The sequence below is a fragment of the Delphinus delphis genome, chromosome 10 (assembly GCF_949987515.2).
Source record: "Delphinus delphis chromosome 10, mDelDel1.2, whole genome shotgun sequence".
NCBI lineage: Eukaryota > Metazoa > Chordata > Mammalia > Artiodactyla > Delphinidae > Delphinus > Delphinus delphis.
The window spans coordinates 36,148,959-36,176,915 of record NC_082692.2 but is presented as its reverse complement, the minus strand read 5'-3'; the positions used below and the strand labels follow the sequence as shown (position 1 = coordinate 36,176,915).

Sequence of the window (27,957 nt, the reverse complement as noted above, 5' to 3'; positions counted from 1 at the left end):
AAAATTGGTGAATTTTGGTGTAGCCATTTTAATATTGAATATGGAAGAAGAAAGCAACAATTTTGGTATATTATGCTTTATTATTTCAAGAAAGGTAAAAACGCAACTGAAACACAAAAAAAAGATTTGTGCAGTGTATGGAGAAGATGCCGTGATGGATCGAAGGTGTCAAAAGTGGTTTGCAAAGTTTCGTGCTGGAGATTCTCGCTGGACGATGCTCCACAGTTGGGTAGACCCGTTGAAGTTGATAGCAATCAAATTGAAACAATAATTGAGAACAATCAACGTTATACCACACGGGAGATAGCGGACATACTCAAAATATCCAAACCAAGCATTGAAAATCATTTGCACCAGCTTGGTTATGTGAATTGCTTTGATGTTTGGGTTCCACATAGGTTAAGCCAAAAAAACCCTCTTGACTGTATTTCCACATGTGATTCTCTACTGAAACATAATGAAAACGTTCTGTTTTTAAAACAAATTGTGATGGGCAATGAAAAGTGGATACTGTACAACAGTGTGGAATGGAAGAGATCATGGGGCAAGTGAAATGAACCACCACCAACCACACCAAAGGCCAGTCTTCATCCAAAGAAGGTGATGTCGTGTATATAGTGAGATTGGAAGGGAGTCCTCTATTATGAGCTCCTTCCAGAAAACCAAATGATTAATTCCAACAAGTACTGCTCCCAATTAGACCAACTGAAAGCGGCACTCGACAAAAAGCGTGCAGAATTAGTCAGCAGAAAACGCATAATCTTCCATCAGGATAACGCAAGCCCACATATTTCTTTGATGACCAGGCAAAAACTGTTACAGCTTGGCTGGGAAGTTCTGATTCATCCACTGTATTCACCAGACATTGCACCTTCGGATTTCCATTTATTTCGGTCTTTACAAAATTCTCTTAATGGAAAAAATTTCAATTCCCTGGAAGACTGTAAAAGGCAGCTGGAACAGTTCTTTGCTCAAAAAGATTAAAAGTTTTGGGAAGATGGAATTATGAAGTTGCCTGAAAAATGGCAGAAGGTAGTGGAACAAAAGGGTGGATATGTTGTTCAATAAAGTTCCTGGTGAAAATGAAAAACGTGTCTTTTATTTTTACTTAAAAACCGAAGGGACACATTATATACCCAAAATCAATTATCATGATTAGTACTATACTCCCAATAGGTATCATATGGGTTCAGCAACTACGGTGGAAAATATAAGCAGCCCCTCTTACCACCATTGCTCCAGTTATCTTCTTGGAGAATTTGTGTTTCCTATCCCCACAACTCCAGGTTCTGCTTGTCTAGAGGTCCTTCTAAAAAGTGAGACACTTTCACCAGGGCACACAATATGAGTCCCATTAATTCTTTTACTGTGGTAAAATATACAAAACGAAGTTTACCATTTTAACCATTTTTAAGTATACAACTCAATGGCATTAAGTACATTTACATTGTTGTGAAACCATCACCATCATCCATCTCCAGAACTTTTTCAGCTTCCCCATCTGAAACTCTGTACCTATTCAACAATCACTCCCCATTTCCTTTTCCCTCCAATCCTTGGAAACCACCATTCTTTCAGTCTCTATGAATTTGACTATTCTAGGTATCTCATATAAATGGAATCACACAGTATTTATCTTTTTGTGTTTGATTTATTTCAGTTAGCCCAGCGTCTTCAAGGTTCATCTATGTTGTAGCATGTTTCAGGATTTCATTCCTTTTTAAGGCTGAATAACATTCCATCGTATGTATATATCACATTTCATTTATCCACTCATCCATCAATGGACATTTGGGTTGTTTCCACCTTTTGGCTATTGTGAATAATGCTGCTAACAAACACTGGTGTACAAATATCAGTTTGAGTCTCTGTTTTCTTTTGGGTATATATCCAGAAGTGGAATTGCTGAACATACGGTTATTCTATGTTTAATTTTTTGAAGAACTGCCATACTGTTTTCTACAGCAGCTGCACTGTTTTACATTCCCGCCAGCAGTGAACAAGGGGTCTAATTTCTTCACATCTTTGTCAACACTTGTTATTTTGTTTTTGTTTTCATTTATATATAATAGCTACCTGAATAGGTGCAAATGGTATCTCATTGTGGTTTTGATTTTCAATCCTCTGCTCATTTTTTAACTGGGTTGTTTTTGTTGTTGTATTGGAGGAGTTCTTTATATATTCTGGATATTAACTCCTTATCAGATGTGATTTTCAAGTATGTTTTCCCACTCTGTGGGTTACCTTTTCACTCTGTTGATAGTGTCCTTTAATTTAAATTTAAATTTGTTTTAATTGGGCTTCCCTGGTGGCGGAGTGGTTGAGAGTCCGCCTGTTGATGCAGGGGACACGGGTTCGTGCCCCTGTCCGGGAAGATCCCACATGCCGCGGAGCGGCTGGGCCCGTGAGCCATGGCCGCTGAGCCTGCGCGTCCGGAGCCTGTGCTCCGCAACGGGAGTACAGCAAAAAAAAAAAAAAAAAAAAGCAGGTAAATTTGTTTTAAATTTTAGTGAAGTCCAATTTGTCTATGTTTTTCTTTTGTTGCCTGTTTGTTTTGGTATCATATCCAAGAAGTTAGTGCCAAGTCCAATGTCATGCAGCTTTCCCCCATGTTTTCTTCTAAGAGTTTTATACTTTTAGCTTTTACATTTGTTTGATCCATTCTGAGCTAATTTTTACGGATGATATAAGATAAAGGTCCAACTTCATTCTTTTGTGTGTGGATATCCAGTTTTTCCAGAACTATTTGTTGAAAACATTGTCCTTTCCACACTGAATGCTCTTGGTATCCTTGTCAAAAATCATTTGACATATGTGTGAGGGTTTGTTTCTGCGCTCTATGCTATTCCATTGGTCTATATGTCTGTCTTTATGCCAGTATCATGCTGTTTTGATTACTGAAGGCTTGTGGTAAGTTCTGAAATCAGAAAGTGTGAATCCTCCAACTTTATTCTTCTTTTTCAAGATTGTTTTGGCTATTTGGGGTCCCTTGAGATTCCATGTGAATTTTAGTTTGAATTTTTCCATTTCTGAAAAAAAGTCACTAAGATTTGGATAGTTTTTTAATTGAATCTGTAGGTTGCTTTGGGATTAATCCCATTACTTTTAAGCTTTGGTTGCTGCCCTGTTACTTTGGACAAGAAGAATCACCATTCCGGCAGTAGCAAGTGACCCTTATCATTAGGAAGAAGTGGGGCTGCTGCTACACAATGGGGGCAGCCAGGAGTATGCTTAGCAACCATGTGACCCACTTAGGTGCCTGTTGGTATGCTCATGCCCAGTTTTAAAGGCAAATGGACAAGTGCAGCAACCCTGGCTGGTCTGAAAAGGACATGTCATCCAGGGGCTCAGACCCCTCAGAGATGACAGTCTGGGTCACTCCACCAGGGTCACCACCTATATACTAGCAGAAGTGCTAGCCAAGGATGGTTTTGTTTGTTCTTTTCCTTTAGGTGTAAGGTTAGATTGAGATTTCTTATTTCCTGAGGTAGGCCTCTGTAACCATAAACTTCCCTCTTAGAACTGCTTTTGCTGTAACCCATAGATTTTGGATCATTGTGTTTCCATTTTCATTTGTCACCAGATATTTTTTAATTTCCTCTTTGATTTCTTCAGTGACCCACTGGTTATTGAGTAGCATATTGTTTAGTCTCCATGTTTGTGTTTTTTGCAGTTTTTTCTTGTAGTTGATTTCTAGGCTAAGAGACTAGATCTTAATCATTCCCATCACAATAAAGAATTGATTATTATGTGACATGATAGAGGTGTTACTAACCCTATGGTGGTATCAAATCAACATACTGCACACCTTAAACTTACACAATGTTATGTCAATTAAAAAATTATAACATCTGCTTTTATCTTCTGAGCCTAGAACTTCCATTTTACTTATTTGTATGTATAATTTTAATATTCACTGGGGACAAAACTACCCTATAAACAGAAGGAATATTATTCTTTTATTCAAAACCTCCATGAGAATTGATCACCATTTTGGAAAATGGTGTTTCCAACAGTAACATCATTCAATTTCTTTGAGTGACCAATAAAACACACCTGTTATCAGTATGCATTTAAAGTTGTAACACTGGTACTTCCCTGCCGGTTCAGTGGTTAAGACTTCGAGGGCACTGCAGGGGGCATGGGTTTGATCCCTGGTTGGGGAACTAAGATTTCCCCATGCCACGTGGCGTGGCCAAAAAAATAAATAAGTAAATAAAGTTGTAACATTATAGCTCTTCAGGAATCATGAATTTAGTCTCTATTTTAAAATACCAAATAGAGTTATCAGTACGCTATTGAACAGTTTTACTTCTTCCATATATAAGAGAAAGCACCTGACTACTTCATTGTTTTCTAGTGTAGTAGTATCTGGGCATTTACATATTGAAATGCATATTTTATTAAAAATTGATTTATTTCTCCTTTTTATTACAATAAAGGCATTGGACTGATCCTTTTTGAAACTGTGTATATAGGTAAGTTATATATGAATTTTGTTTTAGGATAGTGGGTGTGATAGATGTTATAAACGTTCCCATGTTATAATAAGGAGGGTTTGGTAAGTCTGGTATAGAGAACCACAATCTCAGAACAAGTTCTTTGAGGGCAGGAAATGTCTTCTGATTTCTTACAGCACGCTTGCACCCACTAAGTTTTCAATATTTAATTTCACCCTGTTGCAGCTTCTGTTTCGCCTTTTCAGAAGCCCTTATTTGCTCCTTCATTCTGGCAGTTTCAGTTTGGATGCGGTGTCTACCCTCATGTAGGTAACTGCAGTAAATACGATCTAAGTCAGAGTGGTCTCAGTCCCTCTGTCAATGATTAGAGCCAAGCGAGTGACCCAATTCTGGTTTGAGACATAAGGAGAATTCTGCTGATGAGCTTTGAGAAAGGTTTTACACTCATTAAAGACACAAAAGGAAAAACAGGTTATTTTCTTTCACTGGACATTGTACAGTGACACCTGGAATCATAGTAGGCGTTTTTGGTTTTTTTTTAATTAATTAATTTATTTATTGTTGGCTGCGTTGGGTCTTCGTTGCTGTGCACGGGCTTTCTCTAGTTGCAGTGAGCCGGGGCTACTCTTTGTTGTGGCTCACGGGCTCTAGAGCGCAGGCTCAGTAGTTGTGGCACACGGGCTTAGTTGCTCTGCGGCATGTGGGATCTTTCCGGATCAGGGCTCGAACCCGTGTCCCCTACATTGGCAGGCGGATTCTTAACCATTGCGCCACCAGGGAAGTCCTCATAGTAGGCGTTTTTGATCACAGGTATTATTAGCCCCCCAAACAACTGCTGAGAATGACAGTTTGGCAAAGATAGAAGGAAACCAGAGTGCCTGATTGTTCTGAACCCTCTATCAACTAATTCCAGAACTTCTGAAGTGCTTGTTACATCTGATAGAGTTAGGACTTTTCTTTTCTTTTTTTTTTTTGCGGTACACGGGCCCCTCACTGTTGTGGCCTCTCCCATTGCAGAGCACAGGCTCCGGACGCGCAGGCTCAGCGGCCATGGCTCACGGGCCCCGCCGCTCCGCAGCATGTGGGATCTTCCTGGACCAGGGCACGAACCCGTGTCCCCTGCATCGGCAGGCGGACTCTCAACCACTGCGCCACCAGAGAAGCCCAGGTCTTTTCTTATTGTCAGCAGCATGCATCTTTACCGATATAACCCTCTTCACAGGCAGTTGTGTTGCCAAGGAATATTTATATACACTGTACGCAGTCCTGGTCAGAATGCTATATGGGGAAGCCGTAGCGATTCTCTCACAGTCATCAGCTCCTATTCAGACCATATGTATTATAACTGAGTCTCATGTAGGGTTCATGAGCAACTGATTTATTTTACATTAACAGTAAGCTATACAGTCTGGCTGTCCAATAATGGAAAAGAAGAAAACTTCTTGTGCTCTAATTCACCCTTTCATGTCACTGCTGCTCAGATAAATTAATTTAGAAGTGAATTGTTCTAATCCCTAGCAAGGCCCAGTGATACAATACATATTTTTTCAATGCATACAGGGATCAGATTTAAAGAGTAGCAAGGGCTATCTTTTGGCAAGTTTTACTTAGCAAGTAGAGAAGGCTTCTTTCTGAGGAAAAAAGGTTTAAATGACTAAATTTATGAATCTAATAACCCTCCCACTTGGTAATGCTAGTACCCAAAATGTACCAGCACTGGTTTCCATGACTCATTTTTGATATTTGTCTTCTCTTCTTCTCTGCACTTTTTCTACCAAAACCCTTTATCCATTTACTTTCCTCTTCTCATCTTCCCGACCCTTCCTTATCCATAGAAATTATGTGCTTTGCCTGATGTATAGAATTACAACTATTCCCAGTTCTCAATGAGTCTGCAAGCCCCTTCAAAAATCCTTGCAGTACTCCCCAAGGGCAGATTTTTTTTAAAAAGAACATGCTGGATAGAAGTTTACAAACTAAACACAGTCTTTTCTAAAATTTTATTTTACTTCAGTCTATAAGTACTGCTTTTTGTTTGAACTGCTCACATAAATCCATTCCATCCAAAAAGGAAATGAAAGTGCTTCTAGCAGTGTAAGCACAGTTGGCAAGGCCTATCCAAAGGTCTTCCACTAGAGTCCACAAAAAATCCAGATGTAGTTAAACCACAAACTGGATGTTCTTATTATCTGTGCCATAAGAGATTTTCAAAATCAGTTTGTTTTTTAAAACCTATCAAATGTCAATCATGGGGCTTTCCTGGTGGCACAGCGGTTGAGAATCTGCCTGCTAATGCAGGGGACACGGGTCCAAGCCCTGGTGTGGGAAGATCCCACGTGCCGCGGAGCAACTGGGCCTGTGAGCAACAATTACTGAGCCTGCGCGTCTGGAGCCTGTCCTCCGCAACAAGAGAGGCCGCGATAGTGAGACGCCTGCACACCGCGATGAAGAGTGGCCCCCGCTTGCCACAACTAGAGAAAGCCCTCGCACAGAAACGAAGACCCAACACAGCCATAAATAAATAAATTTTAAAAATTAAAAAAAAAAAGTCAATCATGGCAGGGAAGACCACTGAGCTGATTTCTGATAACTAAGTTATGTTATCACTGAACATAATTTATCCTGAATAATTACTGGCATCTGGAAGACCTTGGGGTAGGGGCTCTTCACAAGAAACACAAGCACCACTTGCACAGGGACAACCAGGCACCCCCAGAGCAGCCGCATGCTCCAGACTTCCTCCACTGCTTCTTCCTCACCGTGGTACTCAGGCTCGAAAGCTGAGAGGACAATGCTCAAACTCTTTGAAGGTTTTTACAAAGAACACTAGTGAAGGAGGTACTGTGAGGTACTAATTTTTTTTTTATTTATTTATTTTATTTTTGGCTGCATTGGGTCTTTGTTGCTGCACGCGGGCTTTCTCTAGTTGTGAGCAGGGGCTACTCTTCGTTGCTGTGCACGGGTTTCTCATTGCGGTGGCTTCTCTTGTTGCAGAGCACGGGCTCTAGGCACGCAGGCTTCAGTAGTTTTGACTCACGGGTTGTAGAGCGCAGGCTCAGTAGCTGTGGCACACGGTCTTAGTTGCTCCGTGGCATGTAGGATCTTCCCGAACCAGGGCTTGAACCCGTGTCCCCTGCATTGGCAGGCAGATTCTCAACCACAGCGCCACCAGGGAAGCCCCAAGGTACTAATTTTTGAGGTATAATCTAAATACTAAAAATGATGATGAGATCTTGAGTCCTTAGCCTATTTATATTGCCTTGGATTCATTAAAGTTATTTTGCATGTCCAGCCTACTTTCTATCTCACAGGATACTGTGGAGGATTAAGGGAGATAAAGTATGTGACAGCCTAGTCCGTGTCTGCATACCCAGTATGTAATATTCCCATCCTCTTCCCCATCCCAAAATAAAGAGGTTAGTCCTTCAACTTTCAAAGTACTTTGTAACGAGAAGAAATTAGTTTTTCTATCCACATCCTTGTCAGCATAATTCTGAATTTCTCCCAAGAGTAACTTTTCTTTTGTAAAATAAACTTTATACTATTTGAAATATACATGAAGCTTCATTTTTGTTTGGGGTTCTTTACTTCCCATTCTGAAGTTACTTCTGAGGAACTGAAACCTCAGAAGGTAATCACAACAAAGCATATTAAGTGGTTTTTTTTTTTTTTAAATGATGATTCAAAGGCAGACTTGCAGACTTGTATCTCGTCAGAAGATAGAAGGCAAATGCAGCCTCTGAACGGAATTGTTCTAATTATTGCCTAAAAAAGTAGTTGTACAACTACATTCAAGGACATAAGACAAAGCACTACTTTAAAACTAGAATGACTGAACAGTTAGGTGAAAAACATAGCTGAAATAGGAAAGGGAAATAGACTTAAGAACAATTTGAATTCAGACAATAATCCATCAGTCCTAGTTGCTTCTGTTAAATGAATATCTTGAATCACATTGTCTCCTTTTTTACCTTCCACAATGTCTTCACTGAAATCTCAAAGCAGCATTCTCACAGAACTAAATAATAGTTATCATTTTGTTAGGATTCAAAATTTCAATCCAGTAGCCATCAGGATCTTGAATAAATGCCAGGCCTTTCATTTTACCTGTAAAACAAAATGATTTTCATTATTGAAAGGACTTTAAAAAAAAAACCTTAAAAATTTTAAATACATTTTTTATTAATTCAATTTTTAATTTGCATTTTAGTTAATTACATTGTTTTGTTTATAGTTTTAACTTAAAAAAATTCTATTGTCGGTGTTGCCCAGATGCACGATTTTCAGAATGACATATTTTATCTTCTACACATAGCTGTAAACCAACTCTCCTGAAATAAACTGTGGGACTGGCTGCATCTTGTAAGTATCAGGTATTTATTTCACCTGCACATTATCACTTCATGCTACTAGCTGAGTAGTCAAAGAAATTGTCTTATTTTAAAGAGGATAAAGGAAATAGATAGGTGCTCAAGGGAGGAGGTAGCATGGCTTATCTACACAGCCAAAGGACCGAGATGCTTAGGTCATACACTATTCTGTGTAACCCAAGCTCTGCCAATCAGATTCTTTCTCCCAGGAATTCAAAACTGGGATTGAGAGGTTAGTAGGTCTAGTAGTAGAGTTCTTTGCTTAAATGGAAAAATGTGACCTCGGAAATTTATTTTGGTACCGAGATGCTGAAGTAGTTGACTCCTATCTCTGGCTCCTTTCTTCAAGATCAACCCCAGAGGAACACAGATTAAAAAAATAGGAAAAAAAAAAAAAAAAGTACAATGCCCCTGAAGTGATAGTTGGGGAGAGGAATGGTGGGGGTGGGGTAGTAACTGTTTAAACTGCTTTGTGTGGAAGGGGGTACTTTTGGCTGGACCACAAGGCTGTGGGAGAATAAACAGGAGTTTTGTTAGTTTGGCTCTTGCTTCTTCCAGTGCCTTGGGCATTAGCAGCTACTCCCACGGGGTGGGGGTGGGGGGTTGAAACTACTGGTTCAAATGTCCTCAGGAGTAGATAAGGGCAGAAAGACAGGTGGGTACCAACTGATCTCACTTTCCCCACAACCAGGGTGAGGGAAAGACAATCCCAGAAGTGTCTCCTACTAATACTACTACTCCATCAGGGACAAAGTGGGGGAAAAGGATCTGACTACAGAATGTGAAGTATTTGTTTAACTCTTATTTTCTCTCTCTGCTCAGCACATCTCCCTGAGAACATGTGGATTTTTAAGGACTGAGGTCTGGCCTTCCCCCATTCACACTGCCTGATGTTTGGAATAGCTAATGGTTTCAGTTTCAAAACAAAAAAACAAAAAACCTCTGAGACCAAAATAATAAGAATTTGAGGAATATAACTATAAAACAAACAATGGATTATACATTCAAACAGAAGAACAAATATTAGATCAATAGGGACCAATAACTATTAAGACATGTAAAAGCAACGAGGAATATTCAATACGACCAATATGAAACAAGAACAAGAAAATATTAAAGGAGCCCAGCAAAAATTCAGGATCAATATCATAATAGCTGAAATTAATTACATAATAGGTGAGAATACAGAAGATAAATATAAGAACAGATACATCTGAGGAAAAATTAGCTAACTGGTATGCCAGTTTGAAGAAATCTCCCAGAAGGAAGGCAAGGACAAAGAAATAACAAATATAAAAAGCCTCTAGAACAAAACAGAAGAAACTATATGAAGGAACACAAATCAGATTTTTCAGCAGCAACACTGGATGGGAAAAATAAGACAATATAGATGTACTTTCAAGACTGAAGGAAAATAAACCTAAGATTTTACAGTCAACAAAACTGTCATTCATATGTATAAAGGCATGGTTCTGGGACATACAGAGCTTCAAGAGTTTTGCCTCACAAACCCTTTAAAAACAGTTTTGGTTGAGGTACTTAATAAAGGAAGAGAAAAATCTGAAAGATGCTGCAAGAGATCTATGGAGAAAAAATATATACATTGATATATTTATTACCTTAAAATAAAAAGCCAAAGCCAAAGAAAAAGGAAAAATAAATCAATAATATCCCAGCCTGAGTAACAGCAACATAATGGAGGTAGAGGGAAGCAAGTTCTTTCCTTACTAGGGAGGAGGATATTTGGATATCAAATCTCCTAATTGAAAAAAAAAAAAAGGATTGAAATGAAACAGTGAAATATTTCAAATGAAAATTAAATAATAAATTATGGTGGCAAAAACAGATCTAAATAAAATAATTATAACACATGTAAATCCAACAAAATCCAGATATATACTATGTCAAGCGATATATCTAAAACTGAAGGACACGCGAAGGTTGAAAAAGGATGAAAAAAAATTCAGGAAATTATTAACTGAAGAGACTTGGTGTAGTTACATTAACAGCAGATGAAACAGACTTTAAGGAACTTACTTTTTTGGGTGGTGAGATATACCCGAGAGAGCAAAAGCTGGTGGTCACTGAGAGAATGGTAGGGTCAAGGGGTGGAGAGAGAGCCTAGGTCCTTGACAGCTCTCTAGATCCTGTGATTAGTCCCATGTGAAGCCACCCTAGGTGCTGCCTTTCAGTTCCCTGAGATAACTAGGTATTCTTCCAATCATTTCCCTTCTTTCCTTAAGCTGGCTGGAGTAGAATTCCAAGTTACTTGCAACCAAAATGATTTTATTACAACAGTACCCTCTGTGGGTACTTAGTAAATGTTATATAACTAAACATAGGCCTGAAGAAAACAAGTAGCAGACTCACCATCATCAGGTTTCTTCACAAATTTGACTCCCAGTTCTTCAAATCTTTTACAAGCACCGTGAACATCAGGAACAGCAATTCCAATGTGACCTTAGGTAATCACCCCCAAAACAAGGCAGAGAGAAAGAAGGAAAAATTACAACAGGGTACCCATGTGCCACAAGTGGCTTCCAAAACTAGTTTATTTCAAAACATAAGGCATCTGAAAACAGACTGAATCAAGCTGGTTCAAAACCTATAATACATTAAAGAACAAGAATCTAACTGGCTGGGTATAATAAATTAATTAGTTGCTCTGAATTATACATTATTTAACATAGCCCAATACTGGCTCATAAATAGTTTGATCTGTTAAGAATAACCTACAACACAAAAGAGTAACCATTTATTCATGCTTAATGGGCTTATTATTGATACTGACTACACAGCAGCCAATTTAAATTGGTAATACTCTTGTTTTGGTTGAGAGATTTGAGATCAAGGCAGAAGTGTATGCTGGCAGAAATTGGGATTATTATTAACCATCATTTTTGTTTTTCTGTTTTTTAAATTAAAACATCTACTGGAAATATAATACTGAAACTGAAAAGTAAAATCATTGTGAGACAGTAAATATAAAAAGTTTAGACTGAGATGATGAAATTAAACAACTCCTAAATAAAATTATTTGTGGAAAATAAAAATAACCATACTCCTAACAAATTGATTATACTTAATGTTTTAGATTGCTTACAATCATAAATAGGTACACGTGGAAAAATCACACAAATCCATGTTTATTACACACAAATAGGCAAACATACCAAATCCCCGAGGGTCTGAATTGCCACTGTGGTAACTCTGGGCCTCATCATCTTCAGTGCCCCAATTGCTACAAAAGGAGGAAAAACATAATTACAAGTGACCTGGAGAACAGATATTCTGAAAAGAAAGCTGCAACAATCTTTGAAATCTTACCATGTATATATGCTACTTAATATACTTGGTCTAATCTCTGTTACTGTAAATATTAAGTTTTCAACTATAGAAAGAGCAAATGGGCAAAGAATGACTAAGGAGACAATAAAACTAGGCATCTGGATAAGAACAATAATTATAATAATAGCAACTATCATTTCTTGTGCTAAGTACTTTATACTTCTTTAAGTCCTCAGAACAGCTCCAAGGGCTAGATCTGAGTATCTCCATTTAATAAATGAGACTGCCACTTAGGGAGGTGATATAACTTGTTTAGGGTCGCAGAGGTATTGTCAGAGCCAAGACTCATGTCTAGGTCTTTCTGATTCCAGGGCTGTTTTGAATCAGGGGACATATTAAATCACACACCCTGAAACAAATGCTCTTTTGATAGTTTTTAGCGGGTGCACAGAAACAACATAAAGAATAAAAAAGAAAGAAGGGGAATGCCAATTTCAACAAAAATACTGAAATTATGAAGACCTTACTTACAGTACCTAAACATTCATTAGCTACCGTTTGAAAAATATCTTGCCATTTCAGTCTTATATTCTCTGTCTAAAAGGCAAATGATCTCACTTGCCCTATCCATGCCACAAGAACAATACAAAGACCATAAGATCCATATAAAATACTCAAACATACTGTTACAAGTTGAAAGTGATTAGGTAGACCTGGTTTGAATTAAGCTGATAAGAAAGGAAAAAAAGTTAAAAAAAAATAAGCTTCAAAAAAATGTAGAGTATATAAACAAAATAAAAACTCATACTCACTGTGTCAGTTCAAGTGTAGCTTTTCTGGAGAATGCCCATGCTACTCTTTCATCTTTATCTTTTGGGATGTCATTTTTATCCTCATAAGCCAGGAAATAGAGTGAAAATTTCATAGAGGGAAAATCTAATTTTTGGAGTAGTCTGAAATTAAACAACAAGTCTGAATCAATTAACAATAGGAAAAGCTGATTCATACTAAAATCAACATAACAATATTCAAGTTCTACTAAGAATAAGAGCTGTACGTGGTGAGGCTGGGTTTTTTTGTTTTGTTTTGTTTTTTGCGGTACGCGGGCCTCTCACTGCTGTGGCCTCTCGCGTTGCGGAGCACAGGCTCGGGACGCGCAGGCTCAGCGGCCATGGCTCACGGGTGTAGCCGCTCCGCGGCATGTGGGATCTTCCTGGACCGGGGCACGAACCCGCGTCCCCTGCATCGGCAGGCGGACTCTCAACCACTGCGCCACCAGGGAAGCCTGGTGAGGCTGTTTTAATAGAAAAAGCAAGGAAAATCAATTTTTAAAAGTCTAATTTAAAAATATTTATTCATCTATATATATCAGTGAAATAAAATTTTTTTTAAAATGGAAACTTTTGGGCTTCCCTGGTGGCGCAGTGGTTGAGAGTCCGCCTGCCAATACAAGGGACGCGGGTTCGTGACCCAGTCCGGGAAGATCCCACATGCTGTGGAGCAGCTAGGCCTGTGAGCCACGGACGCTGAGCCTGTGCGTCCGGAGCCTGTTGCTCCGCAACGGGAGAGGCCACAACAGTGAGAGGCCCGCGGACCGCAAAAAAAATAAAAAATAAAAATAAAAATGGAAACTTTTGTAATTCATCAATTCTTCAAATATAATGAAACTTAGTTGGATTTATGGTACTTGCTTATAAATGGCAAAAGGTATCTTCAAAAGAAAATTTTATTTATTTTTAGTGAAAAATATAACACATCACACCTTATTGTTCTTTCAGCTATACGACATTGAGTTAAAGAAAAATAAATTTATTGAGTTCTTACTATGCCAAAACTCCTAGGAAACTGAGGATAGGTGTTAAGAGAGAAGGACAGATTAATATCACAAAAGACATGAATGTCAACAATAAAGTGGTTACAGTATCAAATACTGCAGAAAGGTCAGACAGGATTAGGTCTGAGAAGAGGTGAGCAGATATGGAAAGGTCCTGTGAGGGCAGTTTCAGCAGCATGCGACAGCAGAAGCTGGAGAATGGGAGGTGAGCAAGTGACACAGTAAGTGGTGGTCTACCTGTACAGATGGTCATGATGACGGGAAGGACAGCAAGAGAGCGTAGGGCAAGAATTATCCTAGAATAGAGAAGACTTAAGCTTTTTTGTAGGTTGAGGGGAAAGAGCAGTGGAAAAGGAGAGACTGATGATGAGAGTGCGTGATGAATTACTCATCCTGAGGTTCTGAGAAGATTCACTGAAGTCGTGGCCTCTAAACTGAGTTTAAAGACGGTAAGATTATTTTGCAAGGAGTAGGGTAGAATGAGGATACACATAATACAATTTTCTTTAGATTAGGGAGGATTAAATGCTCAAACACGACCTCATTCAAAATCAACGAGAGGGAATCGTTGCAGCATAGCAAATGGAAAGTTTCTAGAGTTCTGTTCCAAATCTTTTACTTATTACTGTCATGTTATATGCCTTGGCCCACTAAGAGCTATGTACTGACTCATCACAAATAAGATTTACTCTAACTTGTTTATAATGATGTATCAAACACCTCAAATACTCCAATTCTGAAAACTATCTCTGCACCTACCAAAGCAGACGGACCAATTAGATGGGAAATGGAACACTTGAACCTGTTTTAACTTGCTTTTCTCAGCTCAGCATATCTTTCAATATAATGTCAAGTTGTACCCTAGTTGGGGGCTCTTTAAAAACAAGGTCAACATTGGAGTTGATCAAACCTGGATTCAAATTCCAGCTCTGCCATGTGCCCACTGTGGAATCTGGGGTCATTAAGTTAATGTCTTTAAGCTTTGGTTTCTTCCTTCCATGTAAAATAGGGATATAAGCTATCTCATAAACCTACTGTAAAGACAACGAAATGAGATATAAAGTGCCTGGCAAATACCACGTGTTCAGTAAATCTGGTTTCATTCTGCCCTTTAAATATGTCATAAATACACACAAAACTACTTTTTCTGGAAAGAATTATAAGAAACTGTTAACAGCAGTTATCTTTGAAGAGGACTGGGGGACGGAAGCTGTCACTTTTCACTTTGTATTTCTCAGAATTGGTCAGATTTTCTAACATAGACATATACTGTATTACTTGAAGTTTTCTCTCAATGTCAATGGAGGTTATCTAGGCAGTAAATTAAAGATTGCTTTATTCTTTATGTATCTATATTACCCAAAACAAATAAAAACCCTCATGTTATTTTGGGAAACAAATCAAGAAAAAGAAATATGTCTTAAAGATTATAAGATCAGTGAATATTACCTATTCAGCAAAAGAGAACACATCCTATAAAAATGGAATAGACGGCCAGTTTACCTAAAACTTAGAAAATGAATGAGTTTACCTAAAACTCATTCATTTTCTAAGTATTGTGTCTTAATAGCTATATCTTTTCTGAAGTAAACAAGAGGCTAAAAGTGGCCATAACATCAAAACAGTCTGGACACATTAAGGATTTAACTGGCAGCTCTTAGAGAGAAGGGAGTCAGAGAAAATGCAAGTATTGGTGTCATGTTGCCCAGTGAGCCTGGCTGGGATAGAGGAGAGGAACCTGACAGAACCCCTAGTCAGTCAAGCCTAGTCCCAGACTCCTGGCCAAAAGGACTTTTGTGACCTTTGAAGCAAACTTTAATCCATTTTTACAGTGGATCTGAAAACATTCCCTATATTTGCAAAGCTATGTATTTAAACATTATAGGCACCAATAAACAGTTTACTTACGTCATTCCAAGAATTCTAGTATAAAAGTCCAATGACTTCTTAGGATCCTTAATTCGCAGCATGGTCTGCTGCAAGAGAAAATCCTAAAGGGAAACAATATATATTAAACACCTTTAACTTTTACTACTTGTTATCAACACTAATTTTGCTTCCTGTAACAAAATACCAACAGTCCACCATTGCAACACACTGTTTAAGAAGAAAGAAATTTTGTCCCCTCAGTCCATCATGGCTTTATTATTATTAAATACCTGTGTTCAGTCCATAAAGGCTATGTTCAAATCCAGGTACCTTAGTCAGAGAGGATTTTTTTGTTGTTGTTTTGTTTGTTTGTTTTTCTTTTCTGTAGACTCTGTGCCAAGTGCTGTAAAACAAGTTCAACAACCCTGTTTATCCTATCCCTATCCTTATCCTATCCTAACCCTATACCTATCCTACAATCTTTCTAAGAAGCAATTTGGATCTGAAGAGTCTTTAAAAGTCTTAAAGAGTTCATACTCATCGATCAAAATGTTGCCCTTCTAAAAACCTATGTAAGGAAATAATTAGAAACTTGGACAAAGATTTATGTATAAAGACATTCATCACAACATTTACACAGTAACTATGGTCCAGACACTGTTCTAAATGATTTACAGAAATTAACTTATATAATCTTCACAACTACTCTCTGAGATAAGTATTATACCATCCCCATTTTACTGCTAAGAAAGTAAGTGGCAGAGAAAAAACTGCAGTGCAAACAGTTTGGTTCCAAAGTCCTTGCTTTCAACCACCTTGCTAACCTACCTCTAACAATGAAGAAATAGATAAATTATGACTCAGGCATAATAGAATATATGAAGACATTTAAAACGCTGCTTTAGAAGCACTTGGACATGCCCATGGTATATGACATACACCTTATATGTTAATTTTATCTCAATAAAGCTGGAAAAAATAGTTTAAAAAATGGAAAGATACACCATTTTTCTGACTGAGAAGACTTAACATGATAGATTATTTCTAAGAAAACACAAATATAAACTCTAAAATCATTTTTAACTTGTAAAAAGGAGTCTATACATGCCAAAAAGATTAAAAGTATATTCAATGTTAGTGGAGTTATTCATAAAAAATAGAGGTGTGTAAATCCTTTGTTGCCAAAGTATTATTTGGACAATATAAAAAAACAAGCAGGGCTTGCTTTTTATAAGATGATCAAGTTATTCTATGCTCAGATAACAGTTTTCTTTTTATCACCAAGATATTCTGCTAACTCTCTGTAACAGAATACCTCTGCTACTTTTGATAAACACTTGAATGATCTTGGAAAAATGTTCCTTTCTTTAAAAGTTTCTAAAAATCACTGTTTATTGCTATGGTTCTAAAATATTGTTTGAAATAAATATATCTTGCATTTAAAAAAGACTAAAGTTGATGTCTTGTCTCATGAGACAGTTCTTAACTTTGTCTTTTCCTTATTATGCTCTAAATTCAGAATAATAAAAGATGTCTTTTATGCTCAAACTATCTTTGGGTTTTCTGGGATGATTACAAGGTAACAAAGATTTGCTCCTTTGCCTTATAAAAAGGAAGAATGATAGAAATAATCAGTCTTTTGTGAGGGTCGGGGTGGGCAATCTCCAAATCTAATTAATTTAAAACTACTGTGGAAAAACTTTAAAGGTACAATCAGGGATATTTCTAGTACATGTACTACGTGCCTACAATGTAATCCTGACAAAACTATAAAAAGTGGAGCAGGGAGTGAACCAAAGGGTCAAAGTGAAGGTCCCTTTGAGCACCTCTAAATGGATTTTCTGGTATAAGATGTGAACTCAGGTAAAGCTTCATTTTTTACCTATGGATGGCCAATTGCTACAGCACCATTTGTTGAAAAAATCTGTCCTTTCTCCACTGAATTGCGTTTGCATCTTTGTGAAAAATGTGTTGGGTTTATTAGTGTGAGTCTATTTCTGGGTTCTCTACTCTTTTCCACTGATCTATATCTATCTCTCTGACAATACCATGGAGTAATGATTACTGCAGCTATATAGTGAGTCTTAAAATCAGGTAGACTGATTCCTTCCACCCTATTCTTTTCAAGATTTAGTTATTCTACTCTCTTTGCCTTCAACATAAATTTTAGAATAACCTTGACTATATCTAAAGAGAAAAGGTTTGATAGGGACTGTGTTAAACATGTATACCAATTTGTGGAGAACTGACATCTTTGCTATGCTGAGTCTTCCAATCATGAACACAGTATGTCTCTCCATTATTTAGATTTTGATTCCCTTTATCAACGATGTGTAATTTTCAGCATACAAATTCTGTACATGTTTGATAGAGTTATACCTAGATATTTAATTTTGTTGAGCAATTGTAAATGGTATTGTATTTTTAATCTTGGTGCTCATGTGTTCTTTGCTAATATATAGAAATCCAATTGATTTTTGTATGTTTATCTTGTATTCTGCAACCTTGCTGAACTCACTTACTAGTTCCAGGGTTTTTAGACTCCTTAAGATTCCTATGTAGACAATCATGTCATCTGCAAATAGGGACAGTTTTATTTCTCTCTTCCAATCTGCCTGACTGTTATTTCCTTTTTTGCTTTACTGTACCAGCTGGAACTTCCAGCACTACGTCAAATAAGAGTGGTGAGAGCAAACTTGCCTTGTTGCCCCAAATTAAGGAGAAAGCATCACCATTTAGTATAATGTTAGCTCTTAAGTTTTTCATAGATGCTCTTTATCAAGTTGAGGAAGTTCCCTCCCATTCCTATTTTTTCTGAAAAAACAAAAGTGTTTAAATCATGGTGTTGAATTTTGTCATGTGATATTTCTTCTTTAGCTTCCTAATATGGGGAGTTACTGTGATTTTTTTTAATACTGAACCAGCCTTGCATACCTGGAGTAAACCTCACTTGATCATGGTATGCGATTCTTTTTATATACCACTGAATTCTATTTGCTAATATTTTGTTAAGGATTTTTACATCCATACTTATGAAAGATATCGGTCTGTAATATCTCTTTTTTTTTGTACTGTCTTCACCTAGTTTTGATATCAGGGTAGTATGACAGCTTTATAAAATGAATAAAAGTGTTCCTTCCTCTTCAATTTTCTTGAAGGGATTGTGTAGAATTGATGCTAATTCTTCCTTAATGTTTGGAAGAATGCTCCAGTGAAATCATCTGGAACTGAAGATATTTTTTTAAAAAGCTTATTATGAATTCAATTTCCTTATGTTATAGAGCTATTCAAATTATTTATTTCATATGGGTAAGTTATGGTAGTTGGTGTTTTTCAAGGAATCGGTGTATTTCATGTAAGTTGTCAAATTTATGTATGTAGAACTGTTTTCAGTATTCCCTTATCACCCTTCTCTTGTCTGCAGTCCGTAGTGGTATCCCCTATTTCATTCCTGATATTGGTAATTCGTGTCTTCTCTCTTTTCTTGTCAGTCTTGATACAAGTTTGTTAATTCTGTTGGTTTTTTTCAAAGAATCAGCTGTTTCACTGATTTTTTTCTAATTTGTTTTAAATTTCATTGATTTCTGCTCTTTATTATTTCCTTCCTTCTGTTTGCTTTGCGTTATTCTGCTCTTCTTTTTCTAGGTTCTTGAGGAGGAAACAAATTCTTGATTTAAGACATTTCCTATTTCCTAATATATGCATTTAATACTATAAATTTCCCTCTTAGCACTGTCTTAGCTGAGATGCTCTTTTCATTTTCATCCAGTTCAATGTAATTTTTAAAATTTCCCTTGAGACTTCCTCTTGATCCACGGATTATTTAGAAATGTGTTATTTAGTTTCCAAGTTTTTAGAGATTTTCCTGTTATGTTTCTGCTACTGATGTCTAGTTTGATTCTACTGTGGTTGAACATGCTCTATATAATTTCAATTATTTCAAGTTTGTTGAAGTTAGTTTTAGGGCCCATGATATGGTCTACCTTGGTATCTCTTCTGTGTGCACTTGAAAAAAAAACTATACAGGCATACCTCGGTAATATCATGGGTTTGCCACCACTGCAACAAAGCAAAGATCACAATGAAGAGTCACACAGGGACTTTGTGGTCCAGTAGTTAAGACTCCACGTTCCCAGTGCAGGGGGTTCAATCCCTGGTCAGGGAACTAGATTCTGCATGCTGCAACTAAGAGCCTGCATGATGCAACTAAAGGAGCCCACATGCTGCAACTAAAAGATCCCGCATGTTGCAACGAAGATCCTATGTGCCACAATTAAGACCCGGCGCAGCCAAATAAATAAATATTTTTAAAAAAAAGTCACAAATTTTTTGGTTTCCCAGTGCATGTATGTTTACTCTATACTGTAGTCTATTAAGTGTGCAATAGTACTATGTCTAAAAAAATGTACATACCTCAATTAAAAATACTTTATTGCTAAAAAATGCTAACCATCATGTGAGCCTTCAGTGAGTTGTAAAGGTTACTGATCACAGATCACCATAACAAATATAACAGTGGAAGTTTGAAATATTGCAAGAATTACTAAAATGTGACACAGAAAGAATCAAGCAAATGCTGTTGGAAAAATAGCACCAACACGCTTGTTTCATGCAGGGTTGCAACAAACTTTCAATTTGTAAAAAAAACCTAGTATCTACAAAGTGCAATACAAACAAGGTATGCCCCTATTCAGCTGTTACTGGCTGTAATGTTCTATAAATCTTGATTAGATCTTGTTTATTGATGGTGTTGCTGAGTTTGTCTATATCCTTGCTAATTTTCTGTCTAGTTCAATCAATTGTTGAGAGAGGAGTATAGTCTCCAACTAAAACTGTGGATTTTTCTTTTTCCTTCCATATATCAGTCTTTGCTTCACTTATTTTTTGCAGTTCTATTGTTTGAGGCACACACATTTAGGATTGCTATGTCTTCTTAGTCAATGGACCCTATTATCATTATATAATGTACTTCTCTATGATAACTGTCTTTGCTCTAGAGTCTACTGCATTTGAAACAATATAGCCACTCCTGCTTTCTTCTGATTAATGTTTATATACCTTTTTCCATCCTTTTAGTTGCCTCTGTCATCACATTTGAAGTAAGTTTTGTTTAGACAGCATATAGGTGGGGTATGTTTTTATTTTTCTTTCAGTTTTATTAAGATATAATTGACATACAGTATTATATAAGGTTAAGGTATACAGCATGACTTCAACTTACATATGTTGAGAAATGATTACCACAAATTTAGTTAACACCCATCACCTCACAAATAGATAACTTGAGGCATGCTTTTAAATCCACTCCACCAATATCTGTCTTAATTGGTATATTTACATCTAATGTAATTATTGAAATATTAGGGCTTAAATTGGCCATTTTATTTTTGTTTTCTGTTTGTCCTTTCTTTTTATCTTTGCCTTCTTGTGGGTCACTGGAATTTTTTTTTTATAATTCCATTTTGATTTATCTATAGTGTTTCTGCATACACTCTTTGCATAGCGTGTGTGTGTGTGTGTGTGTGTGTGTGTGTGTGTGTGTGTGTATACCACCATGTTATTCCTAGGGTCTCAAGGTCCCTAGCCAGTCTGCCATTCTCTCTGCTTTTCAGAGTCCTCCTGTTTTTGTTTTATCTAAGCACAGCTTGTTTTATTGCATTTCACTTTGTTGCAGTTCACAGATATTGCTTTTTTTGTTTTTTGTGTTTTTTTTTTTTACAAAGTGAAGGTTTGTGGCAACCCTGTGTCCAGCAAGTCTGTCAGTGCCATTCTTCCAAGAGCATTTGCTCACTTTATGTCTCTGTGCCACATTTTGGTAATTCTCACAATATTTCAAACTTTTTCATTGTATTTGTTATGGTGATATGTGATCAATGATCTTTGATGACACTATTGTAATCCTTTTGGGGTGCCATGAACCATGCCCACATAAGATGACAAACTTAATTGATAATTGTGTGTGTTCTGACTGCTCCACTGATAGACCATTGCCCCATCTCTCTCCCTCTCCTCGGACCTCTCTATTCCCTGAGACACAATATTGAAATTAGGTCAATTAATAACCCTACAATGGCCTCTAAGTGTTCAAGTGAAAGGAGGAGTTGCATGTCTCTCACTTTACATCAAATGCTAGAAATGATTAAGCTTAGTGAGAAAGGTGTGTCAAAAGCTGAGACACGCTGAAAGCTAGGCCTCTTGCACCAGTTAGCCAAACTGTGAAAGCAGAGGAAAAGTTCTTGAAGGAAATGAAAAGTGCTCTTCCAGTGAACCCACAAATGATAAGAAAGCAAAACAGCCTTATTGCTGATATGGAGAAAGTTTTAGTGGTCTGGATAGAAGAGCAAGCCAGCCACACCATTCCCTCAAGCCAAAGCCTGATCCAGAGCAGGGCCCTAACTCTCTTCAATGCTAGAAGGCTGTGAGAAGTGAGGAAGCTGCAGAAGAAAAGTTTGAAGTTAGCAGTGGTTGGTTCATGAGGTTTAAGGAAAGAAGCCAGCTCCATAACATAAAAATACAAGGTAAAGCAGCAAGTGCTGATGTAGAAGCTGCAGCAAGTTATCCAAATAGCTAAGATAATGAATGAAGGTGGCAACACTAAACAACAGATTTTCAGTGTGGATGAAATAGCTTTATATTAGAAGAAGATATCACCTAGGACTTTCATAGTTAGAGAGAAGTCAATGCCTTCAAAGCTTCCAAGGACAGGCTGATTCTCTTGTTAGGAGCTAATACGCTGGTGACTTGAAGTTGAAGCCAATGCTCATAACCATTCTGAAAATCCTAGGGTTTTTAAGAATTATGCTGGGAACTTCCCTGGTGGCGCAGTGGTTAAGAATCCTCCTGCCAATGCAGGGGATACGGGTTTGATCCCTGGTCCGGGAAGGTCCCACATGTCGCGGAGCAACTGAGCCCGTGTGCCACAACTACTGAGCCTGTGCTCTAGAGACTGCGAGCCACAACTGCTGAGCCTGCATGCCACAACTACTGAAGCCCACATGCCTAGAGCCCGTGCTCTGCAACAAGAGAAGCCACCGCAAGGAGAACCCTGTGCACCGCAATGAAGAGTAGCCCCGCTCACCGCAACTAGAGAAAGCCTGCATACAGCAACGAAGACACACCACGGCCAAAAATAAATAAATAAATAAATAATATATTTTTTAAAAAAAGCTACAACAGTGGCAAAAAAGTTTCTTGACTTTGTGTCCTACCTTTCAAATTCTCTTTCTAGTGATGAACACACTCATTTCTCTAGAACTGTTACTAAGGAGCTTTACATATTAAATCTTACTCAGAATCAAAATCAAAATCTCCATTGCCTCTACCACCTTCCATCTTCAGAAAAGGGAAGTTTCAATCTTGCAGCCATACCTCTAACCTCAGCTCTGGTTTTACATCTCCATCCAGTCTACTCAACATTTCCACCTGAGTCAAAATATCAAATTAATTACAGCCCAAATAAATATTCCCTCCTACATCACCAACAGGGAATGACTCTAGAATGCATCTAGAATCTGATTTGGGTGTCAGCCCAAGTCAGACCCCTGAAGTCTTCTCAGATTCCTTCCTCGCCACTCCCTCTGTAATCCAATCCAAGTGTCCCATCAACCTGACTGCTCAAGTCCCTCTGGAATCTTTCTCCTTGCCTTTCCAAAGATCACTACTACCTGGCTCATGTCCTCTCTACTTCCTGCCTAGACGACTGTCAAAGCCTGCCTGGTCTCTCTGCTTCTTGCAGGCTAACCCAAATGCAATCCAGAGTGATCTTCCTATTATGGTACCAGACTGATCTTTCTATAACAAAAGGCCAACTGTGTCATTTCTAGGTTAAAAATCAATCCTTCAGGCGCTTCTCTGGTGGCTCAGTGGTTAAGAGTACGCCTGCCAATGCAGGGGACACAGGTTCGAGCCCTGGTTCAGGAAGATCCCACATGCCACGGAGTGGCTGGGCTCGTGCACCACAACTACTGATCCTGCGCTCTGGAGCCCGGGAGCCACAATGGGAGAGGCCGCCGCAGTGAGAGGCCTGTGTGCCACGACGAAGAGTGGCCCCTGCTCGCCACAGCTGGAGAGGGCCCGCACACAGCAACGAAGACCCAATGCAGCCAAAAATAAACAAACAAATAAATAAATAAATAATTTCTATTTAAAAAAAAAAAATCAATCCTTCAGTGGTACCTCACAACTTTTAGAAGAAAGTCCCCAAAGGAAGCACATGCAGTTGCTGCATACTTGTCTAACTTCATCTTTTATTACCGCTCCACTAAACTGGTCACCTTAAATGGTTTTGATTTCATACCTTTAGCAGTTAAAAAAAAAAGAGCATGCCCCATCATAAACGTATATATATTTTAATTGTATACACAGAGAAATATACATAAATTAATAAAATAAAATAATAATAATAAAGCATATATTTAAAAAAACATATTTACCAAACAGAAATCTTCATAGGATGAGAAAAACAAATGAACCAAGTGAGAATGTTCATATTTTCTTTGAGCATCCCAATGACTGTTTTATGTACCTTCCCCTTAACTCCTATTGCCTGTAACTTCAGTCTCATTGTATACCTGTAGGTCCCTGCATCAGCTCTCTGATGTCACCGTGCTTTTATATATACTACAGTTCTCTCTGCCGAGAACAGTCATTCATCCATCTGGCCATTGTCCTTCTTCCTTCCTTGCCATTCTTTCTTCCCTCAACCCCTACCCGCAACTCTGCCTAGCTACCTCCTTTGATTTGGTAAAACCCAGCTTAAGTGTCGCCAACACTGAAAGTTTTCCCTGACCTCATCATTTACCACTCAGGTGGGAAGGGACTCCAAATAATTTTATCAAAGGACACTGATAGACAGTAAAAAGAATGTATTTCAGGAGATCACTACTTGGGAAAAGAAGCACTTGGCCTTTGAAGAAAGTTAGCTAAGTAAGACAGCCCAGAAGGTGGTGCAGCCGTACATTCTTTGGTCTGCCTTTATGACAAAGATGCAAATAATCAACAAACAAGTTGACTTTCTATCACTGCTGTTCTCTCTTCTTTCCAAACCAGGCCCTCATCACTTTTCTCACCTTCTGGAAGAGCCTTTTAGGTGTTCTCATCACCTCCAGGCTTGGATCCCTCCAATCTATTCTGTAGAATGATTTGAATCCCTCAGTGATTCCCCACTAACTATATAAAATTCGATTTTCTTAGAAGTAACATTCTAAGCTCTCTCCATGATCTGGCTCCAACCTACCATTCTAGTCTTCTCCACCACTGCTCCACCACTTAGATAACTTGAACGTGAACCAAAAACAAGGTAACTCATTTCTCCAGAACATGCTCCACATTGCATCTTTCTGCCATCTCACCACATTTTTGCTCAGATGTTTCCTCCCCCTAGAATGCCCTCCCATGTAACCGTCCCCCATGTGATGTTGGGACCCCATCCATCTTTCAAGGCCTAGACTCACCCCCACCTTCTGCTTGACGCATTCCCTGATATCCACAGTTGAAATACAACCTTGAATTGTATTGCTTTTCATAGTTTAAAGATCATAGATACATTTTATCCTTATAGCAGCTTTGTTTACACCCTGCTAAGATCACTATAGCCAATGATAGAATTGGGGATTCAAACGTAGGTCTTCAGCCTCCAAATACCCTGTGTATACCACAGATGCCACCTTTGAAAATCTCTACTTTCTGCGCTCCCACAGTGCTTTATAATTTCAAAAGCACATAATCCCAGTTCCATCTTATGTTAGAGTTGGTGTATGTTTGGTGAAGGGAGGAACTTCATCTTGTTCATTTGAATGTCCCCCAAGGTATCTACCATGCTCTTTACATATAGCAGATGATCAGTGATCAGACTGAATTAATTCATTTAGGTTTTCTATTTTCCTTCATGTCAAGTTCCAAAATTACTGCTGTAGTCAGTACTCTAGAAGCACAATAGGGAGTGTGGGTTCCTCGCTAGGCAAATTACTCAACACCTCTGTGCCATTGTCTACTTATATATAAAACGGAGATAATTTTGCCTTCCTCACAGGGTTGTTGTGAGGATTAAATTAAGTAATGTACTTAAAATAACAAACCGGGGCCTGGCACACTCAGTATATCCCAGCTGCTATTATATACTCCATTTTATGTCCCCCATACGGTACTTCTAGGGTGCAAAACAACTAATCTCAAAAAATAATTACTGGGACTTCTCTGGAGGTCCAGTGGTTAAGACTCCATGCTCTCAATGCAGGGGCACAGGTTCGATCCCTGGTCAGGGAACTAAGATCATGCATACCACATGGCATGGCCAAAAACAAAAAAACCTTCTAATCAAGAGAAATTGACATAAATTAAGAGTGTGTAGGACTTCCCTGGTGGCAAGAATCCGTCTGCCAATACAGGGGACATGGGTTTGAGCCCTGGTCCGGAAGATCCCACATGCCGCGGAGCAACTAAGCCCGTGAGTCACAACTACTGAGCCTCTGCTCTAGAGCTGGCGAGCCACAACTACTGAGCCTGCGAGCCACAACTACTGAAGCTCGCACGCCTAGAGCCCGTGCTCAGCAACAAGAGAAGCCACCACAATAAGAAGCCCGTGCACCGCAACGAAGAGTAGCCCCCCGCTCTCCGCAACCAGAGAAAGCCCACTTGCAGCAACGAAGACCCAACGCAGCCAAAAAAAAAAAGGTGTAAATTAAGAATGGAAAGAATTGTACTCAATCAATTTTATCAAGCTCTCCTTCAAATATTTTTTTAATAGTTCAGTATATAAAATGCCCAGTTACCTGGGAAATTAATTTACACTGAATAATCTATATTATGTGAAATAACAAGGTATTAACATTAAAGAGTATAAAAAGTAAGATTAAGTGTGAGAGGAAATGTATATATTTACTTCTTCCCTCTTAATTTTGCAGTGGCTAACATTTTTCCTAAGCTAAGTACTACCAGGTGCTAGTCAAAGGATTTAGCAATTAGAAGTATCTGACTCTTCACCCTAAAGGCAAAGAGCAAGAAGGGACTAAAGTCACCAACCGGTCTTAGAGGTCTGTACAAAGCACATACTCAAACTTCAGGGATTTTAGAACTTCCCCAGTCAAATGAATACATACAAAGGCGTTTTCTGACAGTGATGAGTACACTGGAGTAAACCCCCGGAGCGGCTGCCCGGTCTGATCTTGACAACGCCCGGAGGCACCACACCTGAGTGAGTTACAATGACTCTCAGTATAGACCTGTTAAGCAAGCTGAAGGGATGAGAGCCTTCATATGCAACTGGTCATTCCTCTTACTGGGTCTCAGCTGCAAGGAGATGGTCTGTGAAGGAATTTCCAAGATTCCCTTCGGATCTAAGCTCCATGATTCTGCCAATCTCTCCTGGGGCCACCGAGCAAAGTGCACCCGTGAGCAACCGGAAAGGCCAAACCCAAAGGGAAATTCTGGGCGCGGCTAAAGTCAGGAGCTATCAGATTGGTTTGGAGGAGTTAAACGCGGAGCCAGGACAGTTACAGAAAATGATCCCGGCTGGGAAAAGCCGGCCCGTAGACCTTCGAACGTAGACTGGAGTTCAGAAACTTCTTTTCTTACCCTCCACCTCTATTGCCCTGGGGAACACGCACACCCACAGACATGAGCTCTGACCCTGGGTTAGCCATGGTTTCCTGTTACCGTCCCAAATCAAGCAAGTTAAAGCAAGCAGGATCGCAGTCTTTCAAACAACTTGAAGAAACGGACCCTCTCCAGATCCCCCACCGGACACCACTGGCCCTCTTCCCAGCCCACTCCGATCCGCCCAAGGCGGGCAGAGCTGCAGTGGTGGTAGGATGGGGTTCGAATCCAGAGTTCGAATCATCCAGCCCAAGCGAGGCCTGGTTGAGCCCGAGGGACTGCTCCCTCCTTGGGGTCCCAGTCGCGCCACGCACGGCAGGCCCCGACTCTGGAGAATTAGGTTCTGCGCCCACCTTGGTGCTGGGGTCCGGGTCTTTGCAGCAGCCGAGGGCGGCCTCATCGGTGAGGCCGCCGGACGCGGGCTGCGGTTCTGCCATGGCCGTACTGTTGTAACGCGGACGAAGGTGGCCAGGAACGCAGCAGCTACTCTCACTCTGCCGGCCGCGAAGCTCCCTTCACCAGCGCCCGCAAGACCGCACCACGG

At 38.9% G+C, this 27,957-nt stretch overlaps 1 protein-coding gene across 5 annotated transcripts; it reads right to left on the bottom strand.

The window, feature by feature from the left end:
* Window positions 1-18: 18 nt before the first annotated feature.
* On the bottom strand, window positions 19-27,956 carry GLO1 (glyoxalase I). 5 transcript variants are annotated; one of them, XR_009520826.1, is made up of 8 exons: window positions 27,767-27,956; window positions 15,861-15,943; window positions 12,931-13,071; window positions 12,004-12,071; window positions 11,201-11,290; window positions 8,432-8,567; window positions 1,229-1,366; window positions 19-1,073 (listed from the first exon to the last, which is right to left on the bottom strand). XR_009520826.1 is itself a non-coding variant. In XM_060021887.1 (7 exons), exons 1-6 carry the CDS (start codon window positions 27,848-27,850, stop codon window positions 8,479-8,481), a joined length of 555 nt encoding a protein of 184 aa, XP_059877870.1. In that variant the 5' UTR covers window positions 27,851-27,956; the 3' UTR covers window positions 19-1,073; window positions 8,432-8,478. The 5 variants fall into 5 exon arrangements, 4 of the variants coding, with proteins under 4 accessions (XP_059877870.1, XP_059877869.1, XP_059877868.1 ...); XM_060021887.1 differs by lacking the exon at window positions 1,229-1,366; XM_060021886.1 differs by lacking the exon at window positions 19-1,073 and having other exon boundaries at window positions 1,084-1,366.
* Between the last annotated feature and the right edge of the window lies 1 nt (window position 27,957).